Here is a 23977-nt window from a genome sequence, read left to right as displayed (position 1 = left end):
CCATTTTGCCCCTCTACTCCAAAATTCTTGTAAGGGAATATACATAAGAGGAACTCTTTCCTGATTATTTTATGTTATATTTGGAAAATCTGTGTATTAATCAGAGTTATCCAGAAAAACAGAACCAATAGAATATAGACATGTAGAAACAGATTTATTATAAGGTACTGATTCATGCAATTGTGGAAGCTGAGGAGTCCTACAACCTAGTGTCTGCAAGCAGGCCCGGGAAAGCTGGTGGTGTAGCTCCAGTTTAAACCCAAAGGCCTGAGAACCTGGGGCAGTAACACCCAAGGCAGGAGGCGATAGAGGTCCCTGCACAAAGAGAACGAATTCACCCTTTCTCCACCTTCTTCTTCTGTATGGCACTCAATCAATTGTGTGATGCCCATGCACATCAGTGAGGGTGTCTTCTTTACCCAGTCTGACTATTCAAATGCTATCTCTTCCAGAAATACCCTCACAGACACACCCAGAAATATTGTTTTACCAACTATTGAGGCATCCATAGCACAGTCGAGTTAACCCATAAAATTAACTAACACATTTGTGTTATGAGTTTAATTGTGCCCCCACCCCAAAAAAGATACACGGCAGCCCTAATTGTCCAGTACATTGTGTCCCATTTTGAAAATAGGGTCTTTGTAGAAGTAAAAAAGGAGAAATCTGAAAACATAAAGAGATATACACAGAGAGGATGACGTGCTGACAGGGAGAATGCTGTGTGAAGACTGAGCACTGCAATGATACATCTGTAAGCCAGGAATGCCCAAGATTAACCAACAACCACCACCAGCTAGAAAGAGGCAATGGAAGATTCTCCCCTGCAGGTTTCAGAGGGAACAGGGACATCTTGACACTCTGATTTTGGACTTCTTGCTTCCAAATCTAAAAGACAAAAATTGTCTGTTGTTACGGCAGCCCTAGGAACTCAATACACCCTGTTTTCCAAATGTATGAAAATGCCAACTTTTCCAGACATACTCATTTTAGCTCCCACCACATCGTCCAGCAATGCCTACCCCACCAAACACACTCTCTCCCCTCTCTCCATGACTTGGAATGAAATGGCTCCTGTGGATTCATTCTTTCGAAGTATAGCATCAATAACTTTCAAACTTAGGGCTGGGGTTGTGGCTCAGCCATAAAGCACTCACCTAGCACGTGTGAGGCCCTGGGTTTGATCCTCAGCACCACATATAAATAAATAAAATAAATATATTGTGTCCAACTACAACTAAAAAATAAGTACTTAAACAAAAAAAAATCAAACTTAAAAAAAAGTAAACTTGACTCATCAACAAAATGAAAGATGTTTTTCCCATAAGCTTTTACTTTGACAAAATATTTTTTTTTAATCGAGAACAAATTTTATTATAAAAATAGATCTCAGTAACAATGATATACCAAAAGCTGGTCATTATAAAAGAAAAAAAAAAAGTTCACAGGAATTTTTTTTTTTAAAGAGAGAGTGAGAGAGGAGAGAGAGAGAGAATTTTTAATATTTATTTTTTAGTTCTCGGCGGACACAACATCTTTGTTGGTATGTGGTGCTGAGGATCGAACCCGGGCCGCACGCATGCCAGGCGAGCGCGCTACTGCTTGAGCCACATCCCCAGCCCCACAGGAATTTTTTAAAAATGTTCTGAGAATACAAATTTTATCACTGTATACTGCCAACTTTCTATTTGAATTATTTCTATTATGGATTATCCAGAGAAGTTTTAAAATCCAAGCATGGTTTCTGCCTGATATTTAAACATTTAATAAGTACATTTTAAAGGAATGCAAAGAAAATCAAGCATTTGTGTAAGTAAACAGAAGATAAATTTATGCTTACTGAAATGTGTTCCAAAGTAATATATTGTTTTATATTACTGATTTTTTTCCAATTTCTGCAGATATTAAAAAAAAACTTTACTGAAAGTACTGATATTTGAAGGTAACAAATTATACTGCTTATAGACAGAAAGAACATAACTACAATATTCCCAACCTAAAAAGCAAACTTGCAAGGCAAAATTTAAACACTTAGTACTTAGAAAGTGGTTTTCTGTTTTCAAAGTGCTAAAGAAGTAAATATTCAAGAAAAACTTCAGGCTGGTAACTGAAATATCAAGAATGCAAGAGATAAAACAAGTTCAACTGAAAAGGCCCTCACCACTATAAAGTATATCATAACTATATTTTGCAAAGAAATGAATGCAGTGTTTGCACAACCAGTTAAGGCCTAGTAATAACATAAACTTACCCGTCAGCCCACATTTCAAACTAATCTAACCATACAAGTTTCATAAAATTTCCTCCATATTGCATGTGTCACAGATCCAATGATATCCATATTTTGAATAGTTTTTATCCATATCATCACATTAGTTGACCAAAATGCACAGCAAGTAGACATGATCCTTTTATACCAAATTCTTGACATTGTCATTCTCTGCAAACTACAAGCTGATCACAAAAGTTACCTTATCTTTTGTTCCTATCATGTTCATTAGGAAATCTTAGCATATTTTTAACCTGTCAGAAATTGGTGTGATTTACTTTGGGTCCTCTAAGATAGAAATATTATCTTAGTATTTAGTGACTAAATAACTCTTGTTAAAAGTTCACCCTGAGTTTGAGTGCTGGAATATAAACTGTAAAACTAAAAACACTCCAAAATACAATGTGTAATTAAAAAAAAATACTGTGCTTTTTTCCTCTTCATTAACATAGTGCATCTGAGAGTAACTCCTCTTAAACAGTGGAGTAGTCTAGGTGAATACCCAAAAGGAAGCAAGAAATTTCCTGAATAAAATAAGAATTTACTCCAACAATGTACTTAAGTATAAAAATGTCATTTCCCCAAATCTGAGTCAAGTTAACAGTGTATGAAAACGCAGCACTTTCATCCTGCAGGTTTAGTAGCCTGGGGAGAGCCCATAATCCCTGGTTTAAAACAGCATTAATCTACAGTTTTGATAATACAAGGTTCTAAATATTATTTTGGGAAAAAATGGAGCTTTTTAAAGTTAGATGTTTTTACATTCTATTAAAAATTTCTAGGTTTTGAAAGCAGCTCTACATTTCTTCAAAATAGTCACTAAATATAAAATCAAGTGAATATGAAATAAAAGCAATTTCCAGTGGTGACAAAATTATCACAGTAGCAAATAATCTAGTTTTTTCCTATAATGCTATTCTTACAACTGAGTTTTTTTTTTTTTTAATATTTATTTATTTATTAGTTATTGGCGGACACAACATCTTTGTTTGTATGTGGTGCTGGAGGATCGAACCCGGGCCGCACGCATTCCAGGCGGGCACGCTACCGCTTGAGCCACATCCCCAGCCCAATTACAACTGAGTTTTAAAAACATTGTGTTAAAACACTGCATTTGCCTAAATTACAGAGAAAAAAAGATTATATCAAACTAACACTGAAAGTTCAAAAAGAAATTAATAAAAATACATGCTCTCTAATGAATCATCAATAGGGTGTTTAGGGTTTTAGTTGAAGATTTTATTTTTGGGGAGTATGTATTGTTTCTAGATTAACTACTATAAAACAAATGTTGATGCTTTCTTAAATTATGTTTCAGACCTGGTTTACTCAATTGTGTAATTTCTGCTGTGTGGCATCAATAATTAGGATATATCCAGCTCCAGAAAAGCACTGAAGTTCTTTGTGTGAACAACAAAGACACTCAGGATCCTGAGTGTTGTGACAATCTCCTTATTTGTGCACCCAGATGGCAGCCTGCCCTTTGGTGATATTGTCTTTCAATTACTGGTCCCATGGAACCAATGCCACAAAAAATGAGATAGGACTTGTCTTACTATGTATTTGCTAAAATTGAGTATGATCACTGTATAAATTATCTATAAGCTCCAAATATTTAAATACCTAACCAAGCCCTTTTTACCTATAGTAATGATGAAAAAAATCTATGCACATTTATGTAACAGGTTTTATATTATACACATGGTGGTCCAATTATGCTTTTTTCTTATTTTCAAGAGAGCATTGTTTTAAAGTAGTAAAACCAAAGTGAACAGGGCTGCATCAATGTTTCTTCTTTCCTTGGTCCTTGTATTTCCTTAAATGATGGCGTCATGTTCATCAATTGTTCTATATCGGATGCCTCTTCTTGAATAATAGATTTTGCAACCAATGTAAAGAATAGATAAAACGCCCAGTGTTAACACAATACCACCAACAAAGCTGCCAGTGTCAAATTTTGATTTTTCATTAAAATGAATGGTTGCTGTGATTGTTAATGATGTCGCTAAACTATTTTGAGTTGTGGTTGTCGTAGATGTTGACATCTGGGATACGTTCTGTGAAACACTTGTTGCTTTGGATGTAAACTTTAAAGTAGTGGAAGTCGTATTTGTTGAGAACCCTGGTGTTGCCATTTTAGAAGTCATTACTGGTTTGATGGTGACATCTGTCACATTTTTTGAGACCAAGGAAACTGAAGTTGGTGATGGTTTCACAGTGGTGCTGCTGTTAGATTCGGATGTATAGTTGTTATGCATACTATCTGCTGGGGAGTTAGCAATGGAGTTCTGCAGAAGCACATTGGGAGACTCCGCCGGAGCAGAGCTGTCCGCTGCGGCCCCCGGCAGCGCCAGCACCTGCAGCACCCCCAGGAGCAGCGCGGCCCGAACACCTCGCGCGCCGAGTCCCATTGTTCCAAAGCAGGATGCGGCGGCCTCGTGGGTCCCAAACGTGCCGGGAGCCGAGGTAGCGGAGAAAGCGTTTCTTCTGCGCACCCGAGCCCGCCCCGCGTCCCCTTCCGCGGCGCACAACTCCACGGCCGCCGCCTGTACCCCGAATGACCAAATAGGGCCTTGACAAAATATTTACACCGTTACATTATTGCTGTTTAACAGCCCCCTTTCAAACCTGGCACCAAGAGGAAAGAATCAACTCTATATTCTCTAAAGACAATAAACTGACAACAAATCTTGATTTGACACAGTCTTCCTCCTGGGCTCCTCATAAAAAGATGTCCCACATGTTAGAAGTTTTATATGCAGTTTCTCATGAGACAGAAGACCAATGTCAAAGACAAAGAAAGGCAAAAAAAAAAAAAATTAAACAAGCACAAATTCTTGTTTCAATCCTTGGGATATTTTTATTTTTGCAAAATGATTCAAAAACTAATTACATCAAAAACTAATAAATAGGGCTGGGTTTGTAGCTCAGTAGTAGAGCACTGGCCTCGCTTGTGTGAGGCACTGGGTTCAAATTCTCAACACCACACAAAAATAAATAAGTAAAATAAAGTTCCATTGACAACTAAAAAAAATGTTTTAAAAAACACTAGTTTAAAAAAAAAGACAAATAAGGGGCCAGGGTTGTGTCTCAGTGGTAGAGTGCTTGCCTAGCATGTGTGAGGCACTGGGTTCGATCCCTGGCATCACATAAAAATAAACAATAAAATAAAGGTATTTTTAAAAGACAAATAAAATGAGCAATAAGAGTACTTTATTAGGAAAAAAATGTTAGTCTTCGACATAGGACATACTATTTTGAAAGTTGGGAATAGGAAGTTGTCAGATGTGCAACAAATTGAAATTAAGCCCCTATCTCTCACCATGCACAAAACTCAACTCAAGGTGGATCAAGGACCTAGGAATTAAACCAGAGACCCTGCACCTAACAGGAAAAAAAAGTAGGCCCAAATCTCCATCATGTTGGATTAGGCCCCGACTTTCTTAATAAGACTCCTATAGCACAAGAAGTAAAATCAATAATCAATAAATGGTATGGATTCAAACTAAAAAGTTTTTTCTCAGCAAAAGAAACAATCAGTGAGGGGGCTGGGGATGTGGCTCAAGCGGTAGTGCGCTCGCCTGGCATGCGTGTGGCCCGGGTTCGAACCTCAGCACCACATACCAACAAAGATGTTGTGTCCGCCGAGAACTAAAAAAAATAATAATAAATATTAAAAAAAAAAAAAAAAAGAAAAAAGAAACAATCAGTGAGGTAAACAGAGAGCCTACAGGATGGGAGCAAATTTTTACCACACGCACATCAGATACAGCACTAATCTCCAGGATGTATAAAGAACTCAAAAATCTTAACAGAAAAAAAAAAACCCAATCTATAAATGGGCCAAGGAACTGAACAGACACTTTGCAGAAGAGGACATATAATCAATCAACAAATATATGAAAAAATTCAACATCTTTTAAAAAAATGCAAATTAAAGAAATGCAATTAAAGAATTGCAAATCAAACTACTCTATGATTTCATCTCACTCTAGCCAGAATGTCAATTATCAAGAATACAAACAACAATAAGTGTCAGTAAGGATGTGGGGAAAAAGGCACACTCATACATTGCTGGTGGGACTACAAATTGGTACAGCCAATATGGAAAGCAGTATGGAGATTCCTTGGAAATCTTGGAATGGAACCACCATTTGACCCAGCTATTCCCACTCCTTGATTCATACCCAAAGGACTTAAAAATAGCATACTACAGGGACACAGCCACATCAATGTTTATAGCAGCACAATTCACAATAGCTAAACTGTGGAGCCAACCCTCCAATAGATGAATGGATAAAGAAACTGTGGTATATATACACAATGGAATATTACTCAATATTAAAAGATAATAAAATCATGGCATTTGCAGGTAAATGGATGGAGTTGAAGAATATTATGCTAAGTGAAGTAAGCCAATCCCAAAAAAACAAATACCAAATTTTTTCTCTGATATGAGGATGCTGATCCATAAAAGGGATGGGGGGAGAGCATGGGAGAAATGAAGGAAATTTGGATTGGGAAAAGGGGAGGAAGAGGAAAGTAGGGGACATGGGAGTAGGAAAGATAACGGAATGAGATGGACATCATTACCCTCAGTACATGTATGAAGACACAAATGATGTGACTATACTTTGTATACAACCAGAGATATGAAAAAAATGTGTTCTATATGTGTACTATGAATTGATATGCATTCTGCTGTTACATATAACAAATTAGAATTAAAACCAAAAAAAAAAAAAGTTGTAAGAGTAATTTGAGTTGGGTTGTTTTGTTTGTGGTGCTGGTGATTGAACCCAATCAATCTAAGTGCTAAGCATGCACTCTACCACTGAGTTACATCCCCAGCTTTTAGCAGAGTTATGTCCATTCAGGAACTAAGATAGGACTCTGTTAAGACCATTTGGCTGCATAAGAACCAAAAACCAAAAATCCAGAAGCAGAAAGACTGTGGCCCAAGCAGCTTTTTCAAGGAAATCTCCAAGGATCCAGGCTTCCTCTCCCTAACTTCCTGCTCCTCCATCCTTTTGTCCTCACAGTCACAAGACAGCTGTTTATTCTGAATTATTGAGTCTTTCTACCAAGAAAGAGGAAAGGCAAAAAGCTAGCAGTAAGATGTGTGCTACTGAATCTGCCCCTTCTGTCAGGGAAGAAATAGCTTTCCTGGACTTAAGTCGAACATGCTGTACATATGAAACTGGGAGACCCAGATTTACCCTGTTCTATACTTGTCCTGGCAAGTTCTGGGTTGTTAGTAAGAAATATGGAAAAGGGTAATAGCAGGCGGCCAGGGAGGAGGAGGTTCTTAGTAATATCTGCCAAAAGGGATAAAATAGGAAAACCAGAAATATTCTTTCTTGCTGGGCGCCATAGCACACGCCTATAATCCCAGTGGCAAAGGAGGCTAAGGCAAGAGGATTGTGAGTTCAAAGCCAGCCTCAGGGACATAGCAAGACCCTGTCTCAAAATAAAAAGTAAAGATAAAAAATGGTGGCAGGGGGACTGGGGTATGGCTCAGTGGTTAAAGGCACCTGGGTTCATTCCCTGGTACAAAAAAAAAAAAAAGAGTACAACAACAACAAAAAGTCTTTCTTAAATTATGAAAACTCTCCTAGTCTTAGGATATAATTGAAGTTGTACATACCATCATTTAATTTTATGATGGGAGGTAAAACCACCCAACCTGCTGGGGGAAAGAAAATGTGTTTAAATTATTAAAAGAGTTCTAGACTGGAAATAAGAACTTCTTTTGTGTGTGTGTGTGTGTGTGTGTGTGTGTGTGTTTTCTTCTTGTTGTTTTTTAATTAATTTAATTTTTTATTCGAATTTTTTATATATGACAGCAGAATGCATTACAATTCATATTACACATATAGAACACAATTTTTCATATCTCTGGTTGTGCACAAAGTATAGTCACATCATTTGTGTCTTAGGGTATTTAGTGTACTTAGGGTAATGATGTCTATCTCATTCCACTGTCTTTTCTACCCCCATATCCCTCCCTTCCCCTCCCACCCTTTGCTCTATCTAGAGTTCATCTAATCCTCCCGTGCTTCCCTCCCAACCCTATTATGAATCAGCATCCTTATATCAGAGAAAACATTTGGCATCTGGTTTTTTGGGATTGGCTAACTTCACTTGGCATTATACTCTCTAACTCCATCCATTTTCCTGCAAATGCCATGATTTTATTCTTTTTTAATGCTGAATAATATTCCATTATGTATATATACCACATTTTCTTTATCCATTCATCTACTAAAGGGCATCTTGTTTGCTTCCACAGTTTAGCTATTGTGAATTATGCTGCTATAAACATTGATGTGGCTCTGTCCCTGTAGTGTGCTGTTTTTAAGTCCTTTGGGTATAGACTGAGGATAGCAGGTCAAATGGTGCTTCCATTCCCAGGTTTCCAAGGAATCTCCATATTGCTTAGACTGGAAATAAGACCTTCTTAGCAAAGAACATTAACAAACTTGATCGAAATAAATATTCCTTAGATAAGAATCCCATCCTACAGAAAGAAACATTTAGAATTGTACATGAGGGTATATATACAAGGATCGTCAATGCAGCACTGTTTGGAAAAGTTAAAAGTTGAAAATGACCATATCTATTTATTTATGTATCAGACACACACACATATATAGACACACCCATAAGCTGGGAAGTCTAAGCAAGTGTTTAAGAATAAGAATGTCTGACATGAAAAATGTTTCAAAATTTCTTCAGTAGGGGCTGGGATTGTGGCTTAGTAGCAGAGCGCTTACCTTGCACCTGTGAGGCACCAGTTTCGTCCTCAGCACCACATAAAAATAAATAAGCAAAATAAAGATATTGTGTCCATGTATAACTAAGAAAATTTTTTAAAAATCTTCAGTAATAAACAGAGAATAAAAGAGTAGGCAGGGCTGGTGGAGGTTGGCAGGAAATGGGGAGATGTTGATCAGGATGTACAATCTTTTTATTTTTTTCATGTCATTAGTTTATTTACAAACATATCCAGTTTTGCTATGAATCCAAGAGTTTGATGCAATTTTCAAAGAGATTGTACCTGATAAAGCAGTCTTTATATCTGTTAAATGGATCAATTAAAACATAGTTATTTCTTAAGCAGTTGGTATCTGACTATAAAGATAGGTGCAGCAAATCCTGATCCAATGTGTAAGGTTATCACAATCAGTAAGCACCACTTGTTTTACACTAAAAATGGCAATTCTTCCTGAGGCCCTCCTAATAGTGACTCTGAAGGACTATAGAGGTCGTGAACCCCCAGATGCTCTGCCCCAACAGAAGGTACAGTCTTGTAGTTACTCAATGAATAAGCTCTGGAGACCTAATGTACAGCATGGTAATTATAGTTAATAATCATGTCTTGTATAAAGCTGCAAAATAAAATTAAAATACTTGTTCACTCCTCAGTCAAAAAAAAAAAACAGCTTTGTTTTGATTTATTAACTCTGTCCCAAGTGTCATTCATTATTTTTGATCCACCATCAGTTTCAAGCTCACTGGGCAGGTAGTAGTAAATTAAACACCATCATTTTCTTAAAATCACTTTTAATTATTGATATGCTGAAAAAGCAAGGCATGATACAAGACAAACTGTGGAGAGGCAATTGAGGAGGGGGAATCTTAATTGTTAATACACATACTTTTTTAAAAAATATTTTATTTTTTAGTTACAGATGGGTACAATAACTGCTATTTTATTTATTTTTATGTGGTGCTGAAGATCAAAACTGGTAGCTCATAAGTGTGAGGCAAGTGCTCTACCACTGAGCTACAATCCCAGCCCCCTAGACATACTTTTGTATATTATAATTTTTGTGAACATTTAATTAAATAAGACAACAACAAAGGAAAACATGAGCTAAAATCAAGAGGATATATCCAATTAGGTGACTTTTCCTAACTAATCTAAATCCCCAAACCTCAACCCAGACTAGAAATATCTCTCTGGGCACACAGTTAACAACCCCCTTATAGCTAAGAAAAACAAATGACTAAGGCACAATTTGGCTAAAGTTCCCTCTTAGGAAAGCCAGTCAATCAGCCTTCTGAACTTGACCTTCTCAATCCCAGAAAGAGAAGTGGGGGTCAAGCCAAGTCATGCATCCCAGCAGGGTGAGCTTGACCTCTGTTGCCAGCCACCTTAACAGGACGCAGGGACAGGCAAGAGCAGAGAGGAGCAGAGGGCCCAGGTCCTTGAGTCTAGAGCAATCATGAACATGGATAGGAACAAATAAAAGCCTGGCCAAGAAAGGCAAAGACTACAGATCCTGGCTTCCATTCACACAGGACACTCCTGCCACCTCCACCATCACCAACGAATGTGGGGACATTTGATGACTTCTTTTTCCTTACAGTAGAGGAGAAGCAATATGAGCAGTTTAAAGCCAAACTGAAGGAGAAGGGAAACATTGGATAGAATCTGTACTTCTCTTCCTACTTCCCTATGACGCTATTAGGATGGTGGGTGAATGCTGGGAGTAAGGGACAGCCCCACCCAGGTCCACGCTCACCGGTCTACCCCTATTGCATTCCTGCCTGGGGATAATTCATGTCGTCTAATTTACTTCTCCCCTGTCATTAGCTATTCCACATTCTTTTTTTTTTTTCATTTATTGTTCTTGCACTGGGAGAAGTATTAAGACAAGAAAGAGGGCCTTGAGGAAGGATGTTGGAGAGAATTAAGAGATGAGAAATTTATTTATTTTTATGTGGTGTTGAGGATTGAACCCAGGGCCTTGCACATGCTATGCAAGCGCTCTACCACTGAGACACAACCCCAGCCCTGTTTTCTCATTTATTTTCTCATTGCAACAGACCTCACCTTGGGGTAACTTTCCCCTTACCTCATGAATTTTCATCCCCTCCAATGGACTGGGGAGGAGAGGATGGCTAGTTAGGTTATCTAGTCAGGCTTCCCAACCGCCTTGCGAGCAGGTATGTACACATTTTGCCCCCAAACGACTCACTCCCAGCCTTCCCAATATGTTTATGACTTTAACAGTAGAAACCAAGTCAGGGCACTGTCAAGGCTGACACTGACTGGATGCATGTGCTCAGGGAGAAAGGACACAGGGGGTAATCCTGGAAAACTGGGGCCCACACCCGTTCAAAAATCATAAAACAGTGCTCATTGAGACAAGTTACTGGCACACTCAAAAGAGAAGGGGCACAGAAGTCTCTCTCAGCATTAGGACTTAACCATTCGAATCACTGAACCTTAGACAGCCAAAGGGATCCTAGAGATCAATATCCAGAGGACCACCGCTCAGGTCTCACTCTTCCCTGGAACCCATCCCACAGATGAGAACATCGAGGCTCCTCACCTTGGCCTTCAGACTTCTGAACTGCTTGACTTCCTCTGAGCAAGTCCACAGTTATATCCATTATTTAGGGGTCAATGATCCCTTACACACCTCAGTAGAGTTTCCAAATCTGGTTCCTAGGAACCATCAGTACAGTGAATAAAACTGCGAGGCACTACATCACTTTGTTTATTGCTTTTTTTCACAGCTCATACTGGCATCTGTTCAGCCCAGGATTATTTAAGACCTAATGTTCATCGCCCTGGAGTGTACAGCAAAATAAATGGGGTCTCAGCTAATTAAATGCTGGCGCAAAGCTGAGGTATCTGAAAAAAATCTCAAAATCCATCCACTGGCCTGTCCTAGAGCCAAGAACTGCTGCTGTTATATGACACAATAAAAGAGATGCTATGTAAATTTTAAATATTTTATTGAACATAAATAATTAGAATATCCAGCCATTTTCTAAGGCAGAAATATCTAACAGCTAGTGTGCAGAAAGCATTGCAGATGTTCACAAACTACAGAAGTGTCAATTTGCTTTTAAGTTCTTTTTAAGCAATTTTTTACTCTAAAGAAGTGAACATTTATAACTGTGAATAAATCGTTTGTGGTTTGGGCAAATGTTTAGGAATATTCAATAAAGCATTCATATAAATATTCAGTTATGGAGATAATTTGATTTAAATAGATGGTACATTCAATAAATAAACATTGTTCAACATGAATAAACATTTTAAACAACCAGCAAGCATCAAAACCCAGCTGATGTTTCATGCAAATCTTTGGAAAACATTTTATTTAGCAGTTCTTACGTACACTACACATTGTTGATGATTCTTTCATGCTCCTTATTATAAGCAGCATTTGCATGAAAACAGCACCTTTTCTTAAGAGAATTCATCTCTATACAGCACCACCGTTTTATTACAATTTTTCCTTCTTTACAGCCTTTTACGGTGTGACATTATGGTGCCCAAGGATCTAGAACTTCCAGGGCTCAGACACTCCACCATTTACAACCTGTTCCCAGGGCCAGTACAATCTTCTTTAGCCTCAACGTCATCATCTGCGAAATGGCAACCATAATACTCTCCCGACAAGAATGAGGGTTAAATAAGATGACATGAATAAAGTTCTCAGAAAATTTTCTACAAACATATCTGTTATTATCACTTTACATGATTTCGGATAAAATGAACATGCCATCTGAATCATTTAAATTAGACTTGGGCATCCATTGTTTTAGCCTGTAACTACTTTCACACCCTGTCATGGGGATTTATATTGGATTCCTATTCTTGAGAATAATTTGGCTACAGCTATTGAAATTGGAAATACACATTTCCTTTGATCCAGCAACTGTGCTCCTGGGGAGTTACCTATCACTAGCTAGTTGACAAGCATGTTCCTAGATCAGTGTCCCAGGATGTTCACTCCTGCATCTTTGTAATAGAAAATAAAAGGACAAGCCAGGCACGGTGGCATATGCCTATAATCCCAGCGGCTTCAGAGGCTGAGACAGAAGAATTACGAGTTCAAAGCCAGCCTCAGCAAAAGTGAGGCGCTAAGCAACTCAGTGAGACCCTGTCTCTAAATAAAATACAAAATAGGGCTGGGGATGTGGCTCAGTGGTCAAGTGTCCCTGAGTTCAACCCCCAGTACCCCCAAAAAAAAGAAAGAAAAAAAGAAGAAGAAAAAGAAAAGAAAAGGACAACTTAAATGTTCATCAATAAATGCTTAAGTAAATTACCATACACTTCCATTTATGGAACTTGTCACAATAGGAATTTTACCCTTATTTGTTTGGTTACTGGATTATTATCATAGTTTTTCTTTGTGAGGAAAGAATACTTGTCCCCTTCCTAAAAATGCCCTTGTGGATGGAGGGAGCCTGGATAGTGACACACCACAGGCCCCTCTCAGCCCCTTATGCATACAAGCCAAGGAAGTATAGGACTTATATGATCTTAAATTGAAAAAGAATAACTGGATATACTTAGCTCAGCAAGCTCTTTTTACCTCTTGGGAGAAAGCAGCCTACAGGGTTCAGGAGCTCTTTCCTCCTTGCAATATCTTCACCAGGCTGTTCCCCATCTTCACAGTGGGGAAGTCCACTATGATCAACCTTGCCTGTGGCTGAGTGGGTACAGCTGCCCAGCTCTGGACATGGGCATTAAGTCCATCTGGTTTGAACATGGCTGTGTGTTTGAACATAGCCTTTAGCAACGATAAAGGTAATAATGGTCTCCATCTGCCTATCATTCCTTTTATATTTCAATTTGATCAGAACTTGGACAAGGAAAGGGATGCTTTTGAGGGGCCTCATGAAGGCGACCATATGCCCCACAAACATAAATTCCTTGAAGATAAGAATTATGTCTGTCTTGCTCACCAGTGTATCCCCAGAATGGACCTTAAGCTCCCAAATTGAATAAATGAATCATGCAAATAGTGTCATATAAATCATACATAATATGTCTGTGTGTGGTGACATAAATGTGATTTCCTTTAGAGAAAGAGAGTCGAACAGAAGGTGGCCTTTTCAATGTGAACCTACAAGAACAGTTTGGATTTCTAACCATATTAATAGTGTTAGTTATTCAATAGTTAGAGACTAGCTATATAAAGTTACCTACCAGGAAGCATAAACAGTTTTGTGTTTTCCTTTATACTTTCTGTATAAACATTTTAAAAGAAATCCTCATTAGAAAGAAAAGGTAGGGAAAAAAAGAAAGAAAGAAAAGGTAGGCAGGAAGACCTATGGCAAGTCCTTTAAGTCCTTTTGTAGAATGAGTAATCACTCATAAGTCAGGGTTCTTGGTCAAAAGAAAAAAAAATTCTAGCTTCTTTGAACAGAAGAGGAATTCATCTGAAGGCATCAAACAGCTTACAAAGTAGATGGGGAGGCTGGGAGTCATCAAAAACTGGGCAGGGTGCAAGGCAGCCCTGAACACTAGCAGCATGGTGCCCCAGGAAATTAGCATGGTGACCACACCACCCAGACATTGCCATAGACATTGCTACTTAGTCACATAGCCTTAACTCTCTGACACACCTCATAACCTCAAGGTTCAAAGTTCAGGACAGGGGAGTGTTTGCCTCGCAAGTGAGGAGCTGGATTTGGTCCTCAGTGACACATAAAAATAAAGATATTGTGTCCTTCTATAACTGAAAAAAAATATTAAAAAAAAAAAAAAGTTCAGGACAGGAGCAGTCAGTCAACCCAGATGAGGACACCTGCCCAAGCAGCGGTTTTGGCTTTGGGTAGGATAACGGACACCTCACTCTTTACTCCCTGCAACAGAAGGGTAGATAGTTTGGGTACAGATGCTGGCAGGGATGTGGGTTTGGATGGTGGGGTGGTAAAGGAATCTCTGATCACTTGCTTCTCTTTTCTCAATGGATTATGACAAAGAATTATCAGCTGAGGGACAAGTGAGAAACAATATTAGAGATTTGAGAAAAGACAAAGTATGAAATAGTACTTCTGAAGGGTGGTATTTCCGTTATCTACTGCTATATAATAAATCACCCCAAAATAGTAACTTGGAAAAGTAACAATAACTTCCTTTGCCCATGAATCTGGGGGTCAAGTGTGCCCCAGCTAGGTAGCTTTCACTCAGGGTCCCTCATAAGACTGCACTCGGATGGTAGATGGGGCTGGGGTCATCCTGCAAGGTTATTCACACACAAGTCTGGTTCCTGGGATGAGAAGATAATCCTTAGAGATATCTTGATTTCTGTTTATTGTTATTTATTTAAATTTTTGTGTGTGGGCTGGGGACGTGGCTCAAGCGGTAGCACGCTCGCCTGGCATGCGTGCGGCCCAGGGTTCGATCCTTAGCACCACATACAAATGAAGATGTTGTGTCCGCCGAAAACTGAAAAATAAATATTAAAATTAAATAAATAAATAAATGTGTGTGTGTGTGTGTGTGTGTATATATACACACACACACACAAATTTATCTGTATGCATGTATACACACATACACACATGCATGCATATTTGTATAAGCTATATATAGTCACATAGCCTTAACTCTCTGACACACCTCATAACCTCAAGGTTCGTATTTAGCTTATACAAATATGCATGCATGTGTGTATGTGTGTATACATGCATACAGATAAATAACTTTTGTTTGTATAGCAGTGTGTGTGTGTGTGTGTGTGTGTGTGTAATCACATAGCAGCTGAAGGTTCCCAGCATCCCAAGAGAAACCAGTAGAATCTTCATGGCCTTATCTAAACTGGCCTCAGAATTCATGCGGTGTCCATTCTATCTGTGTTCTACCCATAGAAGACTACAAGGTCCCATCCAGATTCAAGGGAAGGGAATGTAGACCCTATCACTTAACTGAGAAATGTTAGAGAATTTACAGAGAGATTGATAAATAAATAAAGCATAAGGCTCCATTGGGGGTTCACTGGGGATAAATGGTCATGCATTAGAGAGACCAGTTGGCAGAGTTCTGTTTTTGTCCATTGATTTGGGGTTGCCTGAGTCCACATCTAGGAGGGATGACAGCCAATTTACCATGGATTCATCCCTTCCTCTGGCCTCTATGAGGAGGTAAGCACTAAGAGGGCAGGACCCTTGTCAGTCTGATTGGTGGCTAAATCTTGGAGATTAGAGCTGGGTTCCCTATAAAGGGGTCCCTTGATATATCTGTGTTCTGGCTGAACCTGGCTCTTTTCCACAGCTTTGGTTCCAGCTGTTCTTTCCGATCAGGATGCCTTCCTGCCTCCCTGTCACCAACTTCTGTGTAAGACTTTGCACAGATCACTTTATTACTTAGAGCTTTAGTTTTCACACCTATAAAATGAAGCTTTTTATGATTTTTTATATTTATTTTTTAGGTGTAGATGGACACAACACAATGCCTTTATTTTTTTTTACTTTTATTATTATTTTTTTTATTTTTTATTGTCTCACAACATTACAAAGCTCTTGACATATCGTATTTCATACATTAGATTGAAGTGGGTTATGAACCCCCAATTTTACCCCAAATGCAGATTGCAGAATCACGTCGGTTACACATCCACAATTTTACATAATGCCCTATTAGTAATTGTTGTATTCTGCTACCTTTCCTATCCCCTACTATCCCCCCTCCCCTCCCATCTTCTCTCTCTACCCCATCTACTGTAATTCATTTCTCTCCTTGTTTATTTTCCCATGCCCCTCACAACCTCTTATATGTAATTTTGTATAGCAATGAGGGTCTCCCTTCATTTCCATGCAATTTCCCTTTTCTCTCCCTTTCCCTCCCATCTCATGTCTCTGTTTAATGTTACTCTTTTCTTCCTGCTCTGTTCATAGTTGCTCTCATTATATCAAAGAAGACATTTGGTATTTGTTTTTTAGGGATTGGCTAGCTTCACTAAGCATAATCTGCTCTAGTGCCATCCATTTCCCTGCAAATTCTATGATTTTGTCATTTTTTATGGCTGCATAGTACTCCATTGTGTATAGATGCCACATTTTTTTTTATCCATTCATCTATTGAAGGGCATCTGGGTTGGTTCCACAGTCTAGCTATTGTGAATTGTGCTGCTATGAACATCGATGTGGCAGTATCCCTGTAGCATGCTCTTTTAAGGTCTTCAGGGAATAGTCCGAGAAGGGCAATAGCAGGGTCAAATGGTGGTTCCATTCCCAGCTTTCCCAGGAATCTCCAAACTGCTTTCCAAATTGGTCGCACCAATTTGCAGTCCCACCAGCAATGTACAAGTGTACCCTTTTCTCCACATCCTCGCCAGCACTTGTTGTTGTTTGACTTCATAGTGGCTGCCAATCTTACTGGAGTGAGATGGTATCTTAGGGTGGTTTTGATTTGCATTTCTCTGACTGCTAGAGATGGTGAGCATTTTTTCATGTACTTGTTGATTGATTGTATATCCTCCTCTGAGAAGTGTCTGTTCAGGTCCTTGGCCCATTTGTTGATTGGGTTATTTGTTATCTTATTGTCTAATTTTTTGAGTTCTTTGTATACTCTGGATATAAGGGCTCTATCTGAAGTGTGAGGAGTAAAAATTTGTTCCCAGGATGTAGGCTCCCTATTTACCTCTCTTATTGTTTCTCTTGCTGAGAAAAAACTTTTTAGTTTAAGTAAGTCCCATTTGTTGATTCTTGTTATTAACTCTTGTGCTATGGGTGTCCTATTAAGGAATTTGGAGCCCAACCCCACAATATGTAGATCGGAGCCAACTTTTTCTTCTATCAGACGCAGTGTCTCTGATTTGATATCAAGCTCCTTGATCCATTTTGAGTTAACTTTTGTGCATGGCGAGAGAAAGGGATTCAGTTTCATTTTGTTGCATATGGATTTCCAGTTTTCCTAACACCATTTGTTGAAGATGCTATCCTTCCTCCATTGCATGCTTTTAGCCCCTTTATCAAATATAAGATAGTTGTAACTTTGTGGATTAGTCTCTGTGTCCTCTATTCTATACCATTGGTCCACCCGCCTGTTTTGGTACCAATACCATGCTGTTTTTGTCACTATTGCTCTGTAATATAGTTTGAAATCTGGTATCGCTATATCGCCTGATTCACACTTCCTGCTTAGAATTGCTTTTGCTATTCTGGGTCTTTTATTTTTCCATATGAATTTCATGATTGCTTTATCTATTTCTACAAGAAATGCCGTTGGGATTTTGATTGGCACAATGCCTTTATTTTTATGTGGTGCTGAGGATCGAACCCGGGTCCCGCCCGTGCTAGGCGAGCACGCTACCGCTGAGCCACAACCCCAGCCCCTTTTTTATGATCTTTAAGTTCTCTTTCGGGCATAAAAATCATACCCTGCTATCTTATCCCACTCATTTGATGATTTTCTTTTTTTTTTTTTAAAGAGAGAGTGAGAGAGGAGAGAGAGAGAGAGAGAATTTTTTAATATTTATTTTTTAGTTCTCGGCGGACACAACATCTTTGTTTGTATGTGGTGCCTGGGCCGCACGCATGCCAGGCGAGTGCGCTACCGCTTGAGCCACATCCCCAGCCCCTCATTTGATGATTTTCAACAAGGATGCTAAAATGTGTCAGCTCAGATGAAGACACTAGCAACAATGCCCCCAGGTTTTTACCTCTAGATTGATCCACTTAAGACGCAGCCTCTGGAAACACATTGAATCTAAAAGCAAAGTCCCCTACACCCAATAAATCTTTGTTGGATTTGAGCATGAGACCACAGAAAGAGAAGTATTGATGGTGGAGCTGTAAAGTACCTAAACAAAGACAGATTCAGCCCATTCTTTGCCCTCTCGGGTGTTCACATCCTTTCTTAGCCATCACCCAGCCCAGTCAGATGAATATATATATATATCTCTTTTTATCTTTCCACATACATCAACCCCTTTCTTTCCTGAATCATTTTTGTTGTTTTTCTCTGAACCTTCCCCACTTTGTCTCTGCCTTACCAATGCTTAATGTCAGGGCCATCCACAGGGTAAGAGGTGGGGGACCGAGGACTGCAGCAATGGAGGAGTCAGGGCAATAGAAACAAATAACATTTAGTAAGGCAGCAACATTCACTGTGTCCCATAGGCTGCAGCACACCCTGGAGTCAGATGCGCAGAGGTGGAAACTGCCTGTGAGTTGAATTGGGGGCCTGAAGTAAGGTCACCTGCTCAAAATGGCTAGCTGGGGTTCAAAGGCCAGCTCCATCACTAACTAAATATGTGTGTGAGACCTTGAGTATGTTATTCCCTAATCATTTCATTCCTCGGTCTCTTCCTCTAAAAAGTGAGAATGAAGCCAGGTGTGGTGGCTAATGCCTGTAATCCTATCAATTTGGGAGACTGAGGCAGGAGGATTGCAGGTTCAGGACCAGCCTCGGCAACTTAGCAAGACCTTCAGCAATTTAGTGAGACCCTGTCTCAAAATAAAAGAGTTAAGAAAACTTGTGCTGTAAATGGATAATGAGTGTAATACATTCCACTATTGTCATGTATGTATGTAAATAAATAAATATAAAAAGGACTGGGACTGGGCTGGGGATGTGGCTCAAGCGGTAGCGCGCTCGCCTGGCATGCGTGCGGCCCGGGTTCGATCCTCAGCACCACATACCAACAAAGATGTTGTGTCCACCGAGAACTAAAAAAAAAATAAATATTAAAATTCTCTCTCTCTCTCTCTCTCTCTCTCTCTCTCTCTCTCTCTCTCTTTCAAAAAAAAAAAGGACTGGGACTATAATACACAATAAAAACAAAATGTGAAAGAAAAAAACATCTTTTTAAAAAAAATTTAAAGGATGATAGTACATAGGGTCATTGTGAGGATTAAAGGAAATAAAACATATAAGTGCTTTGAATAATACATAGCACTCAATAAATAGAATGTATTATCCATCTTCTATGATGCCTGAAATTCTAGCACTATTCCTTGGGATTAAGGTGGGAGAACTGACCTTGCATATTCCAAGTCCAATTGTACTCCTGCCTTATTCTGCATAAATGAGATTCCTAGCTGGACTCTGGTAACTAACCCTACCTTAATAATCCACCCATTGTCCAATTATTCTACTATCAACTCCATCCCTTTGGTCTCCTTCTTATGATTAAAGTCCAGCTCCTAAAATTAATGGAGTTCTGCCAGGTCTGAAGTAGCTATTCAAAAATGCTATTTGATTGGCTGACCAGTTACCTTCTACTGGTCTTCTTGATGCTGCCCTGGAATGGTACTCCCTGTGCATCCTCATCTGTGCCCTTTTCACCTGGACTCAGTGTCAGCTTTTTCACTGCCCACATCTGAGTGCTCCTGTCATCCACCATGAACAGATAGGTCCAAAACATCAGCCAAACACTACTTGCTTCCATCCTCTCGGCTGATTAAACAAGATCTCTAGGAATTCTTCTCCAGAAAACACATTCCATAATTCCCCTGCTATAAAACTCTGCCTCTGCAGGGTCAGACAAGGATCCTGGGTTGGGTACACTTCTTAACATGTATCTAGCTTCCTCCACTTTCTGCCCAGCCCTCTATAGCTCTCCATTAGTGTTCAAAAGAGAATTCTCTCACTCTGCCCTAGTACCCAGAGTGCTGGCTGAGTGCAAAACAGTTGGGATTATGACAGAAGGGATCAGGGCTTCCTAGACCAAAGATTTCAGAATTAGAGGGGAGTGTAACATAAGGCTGGAAAATTAGGATGGGACCTGATAAAGGAGGGTTGAAGGAGACAGGCACGTCTGGACTAGAGACTGGCATGATAAAGGCAGTGTCCTTCAGGAGGGGACCCCAGCCCAGGTACACTCATTTGGGGATGAGAAGAATTCAGAGGTGATAAGACCAATGAAGGGCAGCCCAGACCCCTCTGAAAGTCAACAGAGATCATAATTTCTTCCTGTTTTCAACACAATAGTTTTGTGATGATGGTGTCTACCAGTCTTTCTGATTTTCTTCCAAGATTTGTATGTCCAAGCCATTCAGTTGCATTTTTAGTAGAGGATGACTGAGCTGGCAAAATGATCTGTCCTGAAGGTGACCTGGTTGTTGGTGATTATGTTACTTTTGTGGAATCTGAATGGAGACCTTTCAGTAATGACAAAGTAACAAAAGATCCATCTCAAGTTGGAGATTCTCAGAATCCTCTTTTGAGTGATAGATTTGTCTACCATGATTGGCAAAGGTACAAGAGCTGCATGTCTGGATGAGTTTGGCAATTTTAAGTACCAGAATCCAGGTACAATGAGTAGTTCTGAGAAAGCAGCAATGAATTCATTCAAGGAAATCACTACTATAGCAGAAACAATCAACCTCCTTCAAAACACATTTGATCAAACAAATTATTTATTCAAGCAAGTTATGAACAAAAGAACTCCTGAAGAATTAATAACGCCATAGCTTCTGCTTGCCTTTATACTGCAGAAGACAAAAAGGGTTCCTAGAACTTTCAAAGCAAGTACAGATGGCAGCTATAATAAGGCTGTGGAATTTGGTCTTGGTTCTTGGAGGAACCTGACCTCTGCAGCTGCAACAGCTATTTACGTGACCTCACAGGTGTCGGCCAAGAAGAGGACCCAAAATGAAACTGGAGATGTTGCCGGTGTTGCTGATGTCACAATCAGACCATCTTACAGCTATCCTCAAACTCCAGACTTCAATTAGACAGCCCAGTGGATTAACTACCACATCTATAAATTTAAGCAGCTAATGTCAAACCCATGTACATAGAACTTTGCCTATTGACATAGCTTATACAAAATGCTGGGCTGAGCCTGTACTGAGGAAAAAAGACATGGTGCCCATTCCAAAGCTAAATATTATTGCTTGGCATTCTATGTGCATACACTAGTGAAACATTTATAATGATTTAAATGTCTTACTGATTTGCTTTCTTTTGAAGTGATCTAGAAAACTGTTTTGGAAGGTATTTGAAATGATGTGATTCTTTTTTTTAATGTTTTGTTTTAGTTGTAATTGGACACAATACCTTTATTTTATTTTTATGTGGTGCTGGGGATTGAACCCAGCGCCCCGCATGTGCTAGGCGAGCGCTCTACCTCTGATATACAATCCCAGCCCCTGATGTGATTCTTGAATAAAACATTTTTCCAAATCAAAGTTTTTGTTATAACTTCATGTTATATCTAATTTATAATACACAATTATAACATACATCATTGCAAATAATACACCTGTTAGAGGTCCTTTTTTCCATTATTTTCATATATATATATTAATATATGTTATATATATATATGTTTTAAATTTTTTAATAAAGTCATTGAAATAGCAAAAAAAAAGCAAAAGAAAAGGTAGACCTTTTGTCCAGAAAAAATATTAAGTAATTTGCATAATATTTCAGTAATATTTCAGGACTTTAAGCCATCCATAAGACTCTCTGAGCATTCCTGAACTCCAGGTTAAAAATTCCTGGAGAGGAATTTTAAAACCAATCAGCACGTGGTATAAAATGGTCACTAAAATAGTTGTTAGGAACTGAATGTATGTGTCCCCCCAATATTCATATGCTGAAGTTCTAATGGCCTAAGGATTAGTACATCCCCTAATAGGATGGTATTAAGAAGGAGGGACTTGGGGAGGTGATCCAAGAATGATCTTAGACTTCCCAGACTCTAGATCTGTGAGAATAAATGTCTATTATTTAAGCCATCCAATCTGTGGCAACCTGAATTGATTAAGACAGGAGGGCATAACCAATAATTCATTTATTCTTTCATTCCTGGAAAGAGAAAACAGGAACCTGGACAAGCGTAGTAGTGTTGTAATAGACAATAGGGAGTAGATCTCAGGCTATTTAAGAAAGAGGTGGGGGACATAAAGACTTTTGAGTTTTCAGTCTTGGGAAATGAAGAAAAAGAAAGTTTGAACATTTCTAATCAGGTGATGAGGCAGACGTTGATATATCCAAATGAGAAAAACAGTTTTGGGGTTGGATTATTCTTTGCATTGCAAATGAATAGGGATGTGAAGTTTGACTCGTTCATTTGACAACTAATAAAGTGCCTAGGATATGCCTGATCCTGAGAACAGAGACAAAGAGACATATCCCTGCCTTCATGGAGCTTACACTGCCTTGGGGGAACACAGGCAACGAAGAAAAGAGAATTCAGTGATTGCTGGAAGGCAGAGGAGGTTTGTACAACATCTGGGGACACTGGAGGGCACACCTACCTAGGGGTCACAGAAGAGACACATGAGCCAAAACCTGAAGCTTAGAGCTTTGCCTAATGGCACGAGGGTGGGTAAGACAGAGCCCTCAAGTCTGAACTGGAGAAACTACACATAACACTTTGCCTGGACCCAGTGCCCATACTTCCTCTTTATGTTCTTGGCCAAGTGCTGCCTATGGGAGTTGAGAGGGAAAGAATCCAATTAAATATAGGAATGATCTCACTGACAGCTGAAAGAGGATGGGAAACAGAAAAAATATGTAACACACCTATTGGTGGGGGGGAGGACAAAACAGTAAAGAAGTTATGTTCATGAGCTGTTTCCCCCTCTAAAAGGAAAATAGTGAAATGTAGAAGTCTGGACTATCAGAAAGACTCTAGTCGGATCTACCTCTGGGGAAATTCTAATATCACCCTGCAGGGAGCTTAAGGAGACTAAGCCTTTGAATGGATTTTAATAGCAATGGAGACAGGGTTTTTTCCTCCAGTCTGTGGTTGTATTGGCCTCTTTGATCTCTGAATAAGTCAAGGAAGGGATTTTTTTTTTTCTTGAAAGCTTTCCATGGCTGGTTTCTTGGGAGCCTTGAACACTGTGCTTTGGCGGGTGTGTCCACCCAGCAGGGAATCCTGAAGCTTTGAGCAGGCCTGGCAGTCCCAGGGAGGCAAGTCACACAGCTTTAGAAATCTTCTAATGGAAAAAGCAGGAGGATCTCAATTCAGAGAGAAGAAGCAATAGTTG

The 23977-nt window shown here is 39.2% G+C and overlaps 1 protein-coding gene and 1 long non-coding RNA gene across 2 annotated transcripts; one reads left to right on the top strand and one right to left on the bottom strand.

The window, feature by feature from the left end:
- The first annotated feature begins 1406 nt into the window (after window positions 1-1406).
- Window positions 1407-3203, top strand: LOC308647834. Its single transcript, XR_014021716.1, has 2 exons — window positions 1407-1440; window positions 1620-3203. It is a non-coding gene; the product is annotated as an uncharacterized lncRNA (long non-coding RNA).
- A 145-nt stretch (window positions 3204-3348) lies between these two features.
- On the bottom strand, window positions 3349-4805 carry LOC308647833 (porimin-like). Its single transcript, XM_081292326.1, has one exon. It carries the CDS (start codon window positions 4678-4680, stop codon window positions 4087-4089), a length of 594 nt encoding a protein of 197 aa, XP_081148452.1. The 5' UTR covers window positions 4681-4805; the 3' UTR covers window positions 3349-4086.
- Between the last annotated feature and the right edge of the window lie 19172 nt (window positions 4806-23977).

This window comes from Spermophilus citellus (genome assembly GCF_964194105.1).
Source record: "Spermophilus citellus genome assembly, chromosome: 4".
NCBI lineage: Eukaryota > Metazoa > Chordata > Mammalia > Rodentia > Sciuridae > Spermophilus > Spermophilus citellus.
This window is presented reverse-complemented; position numbering and strand designations above follow the sequence as displayed.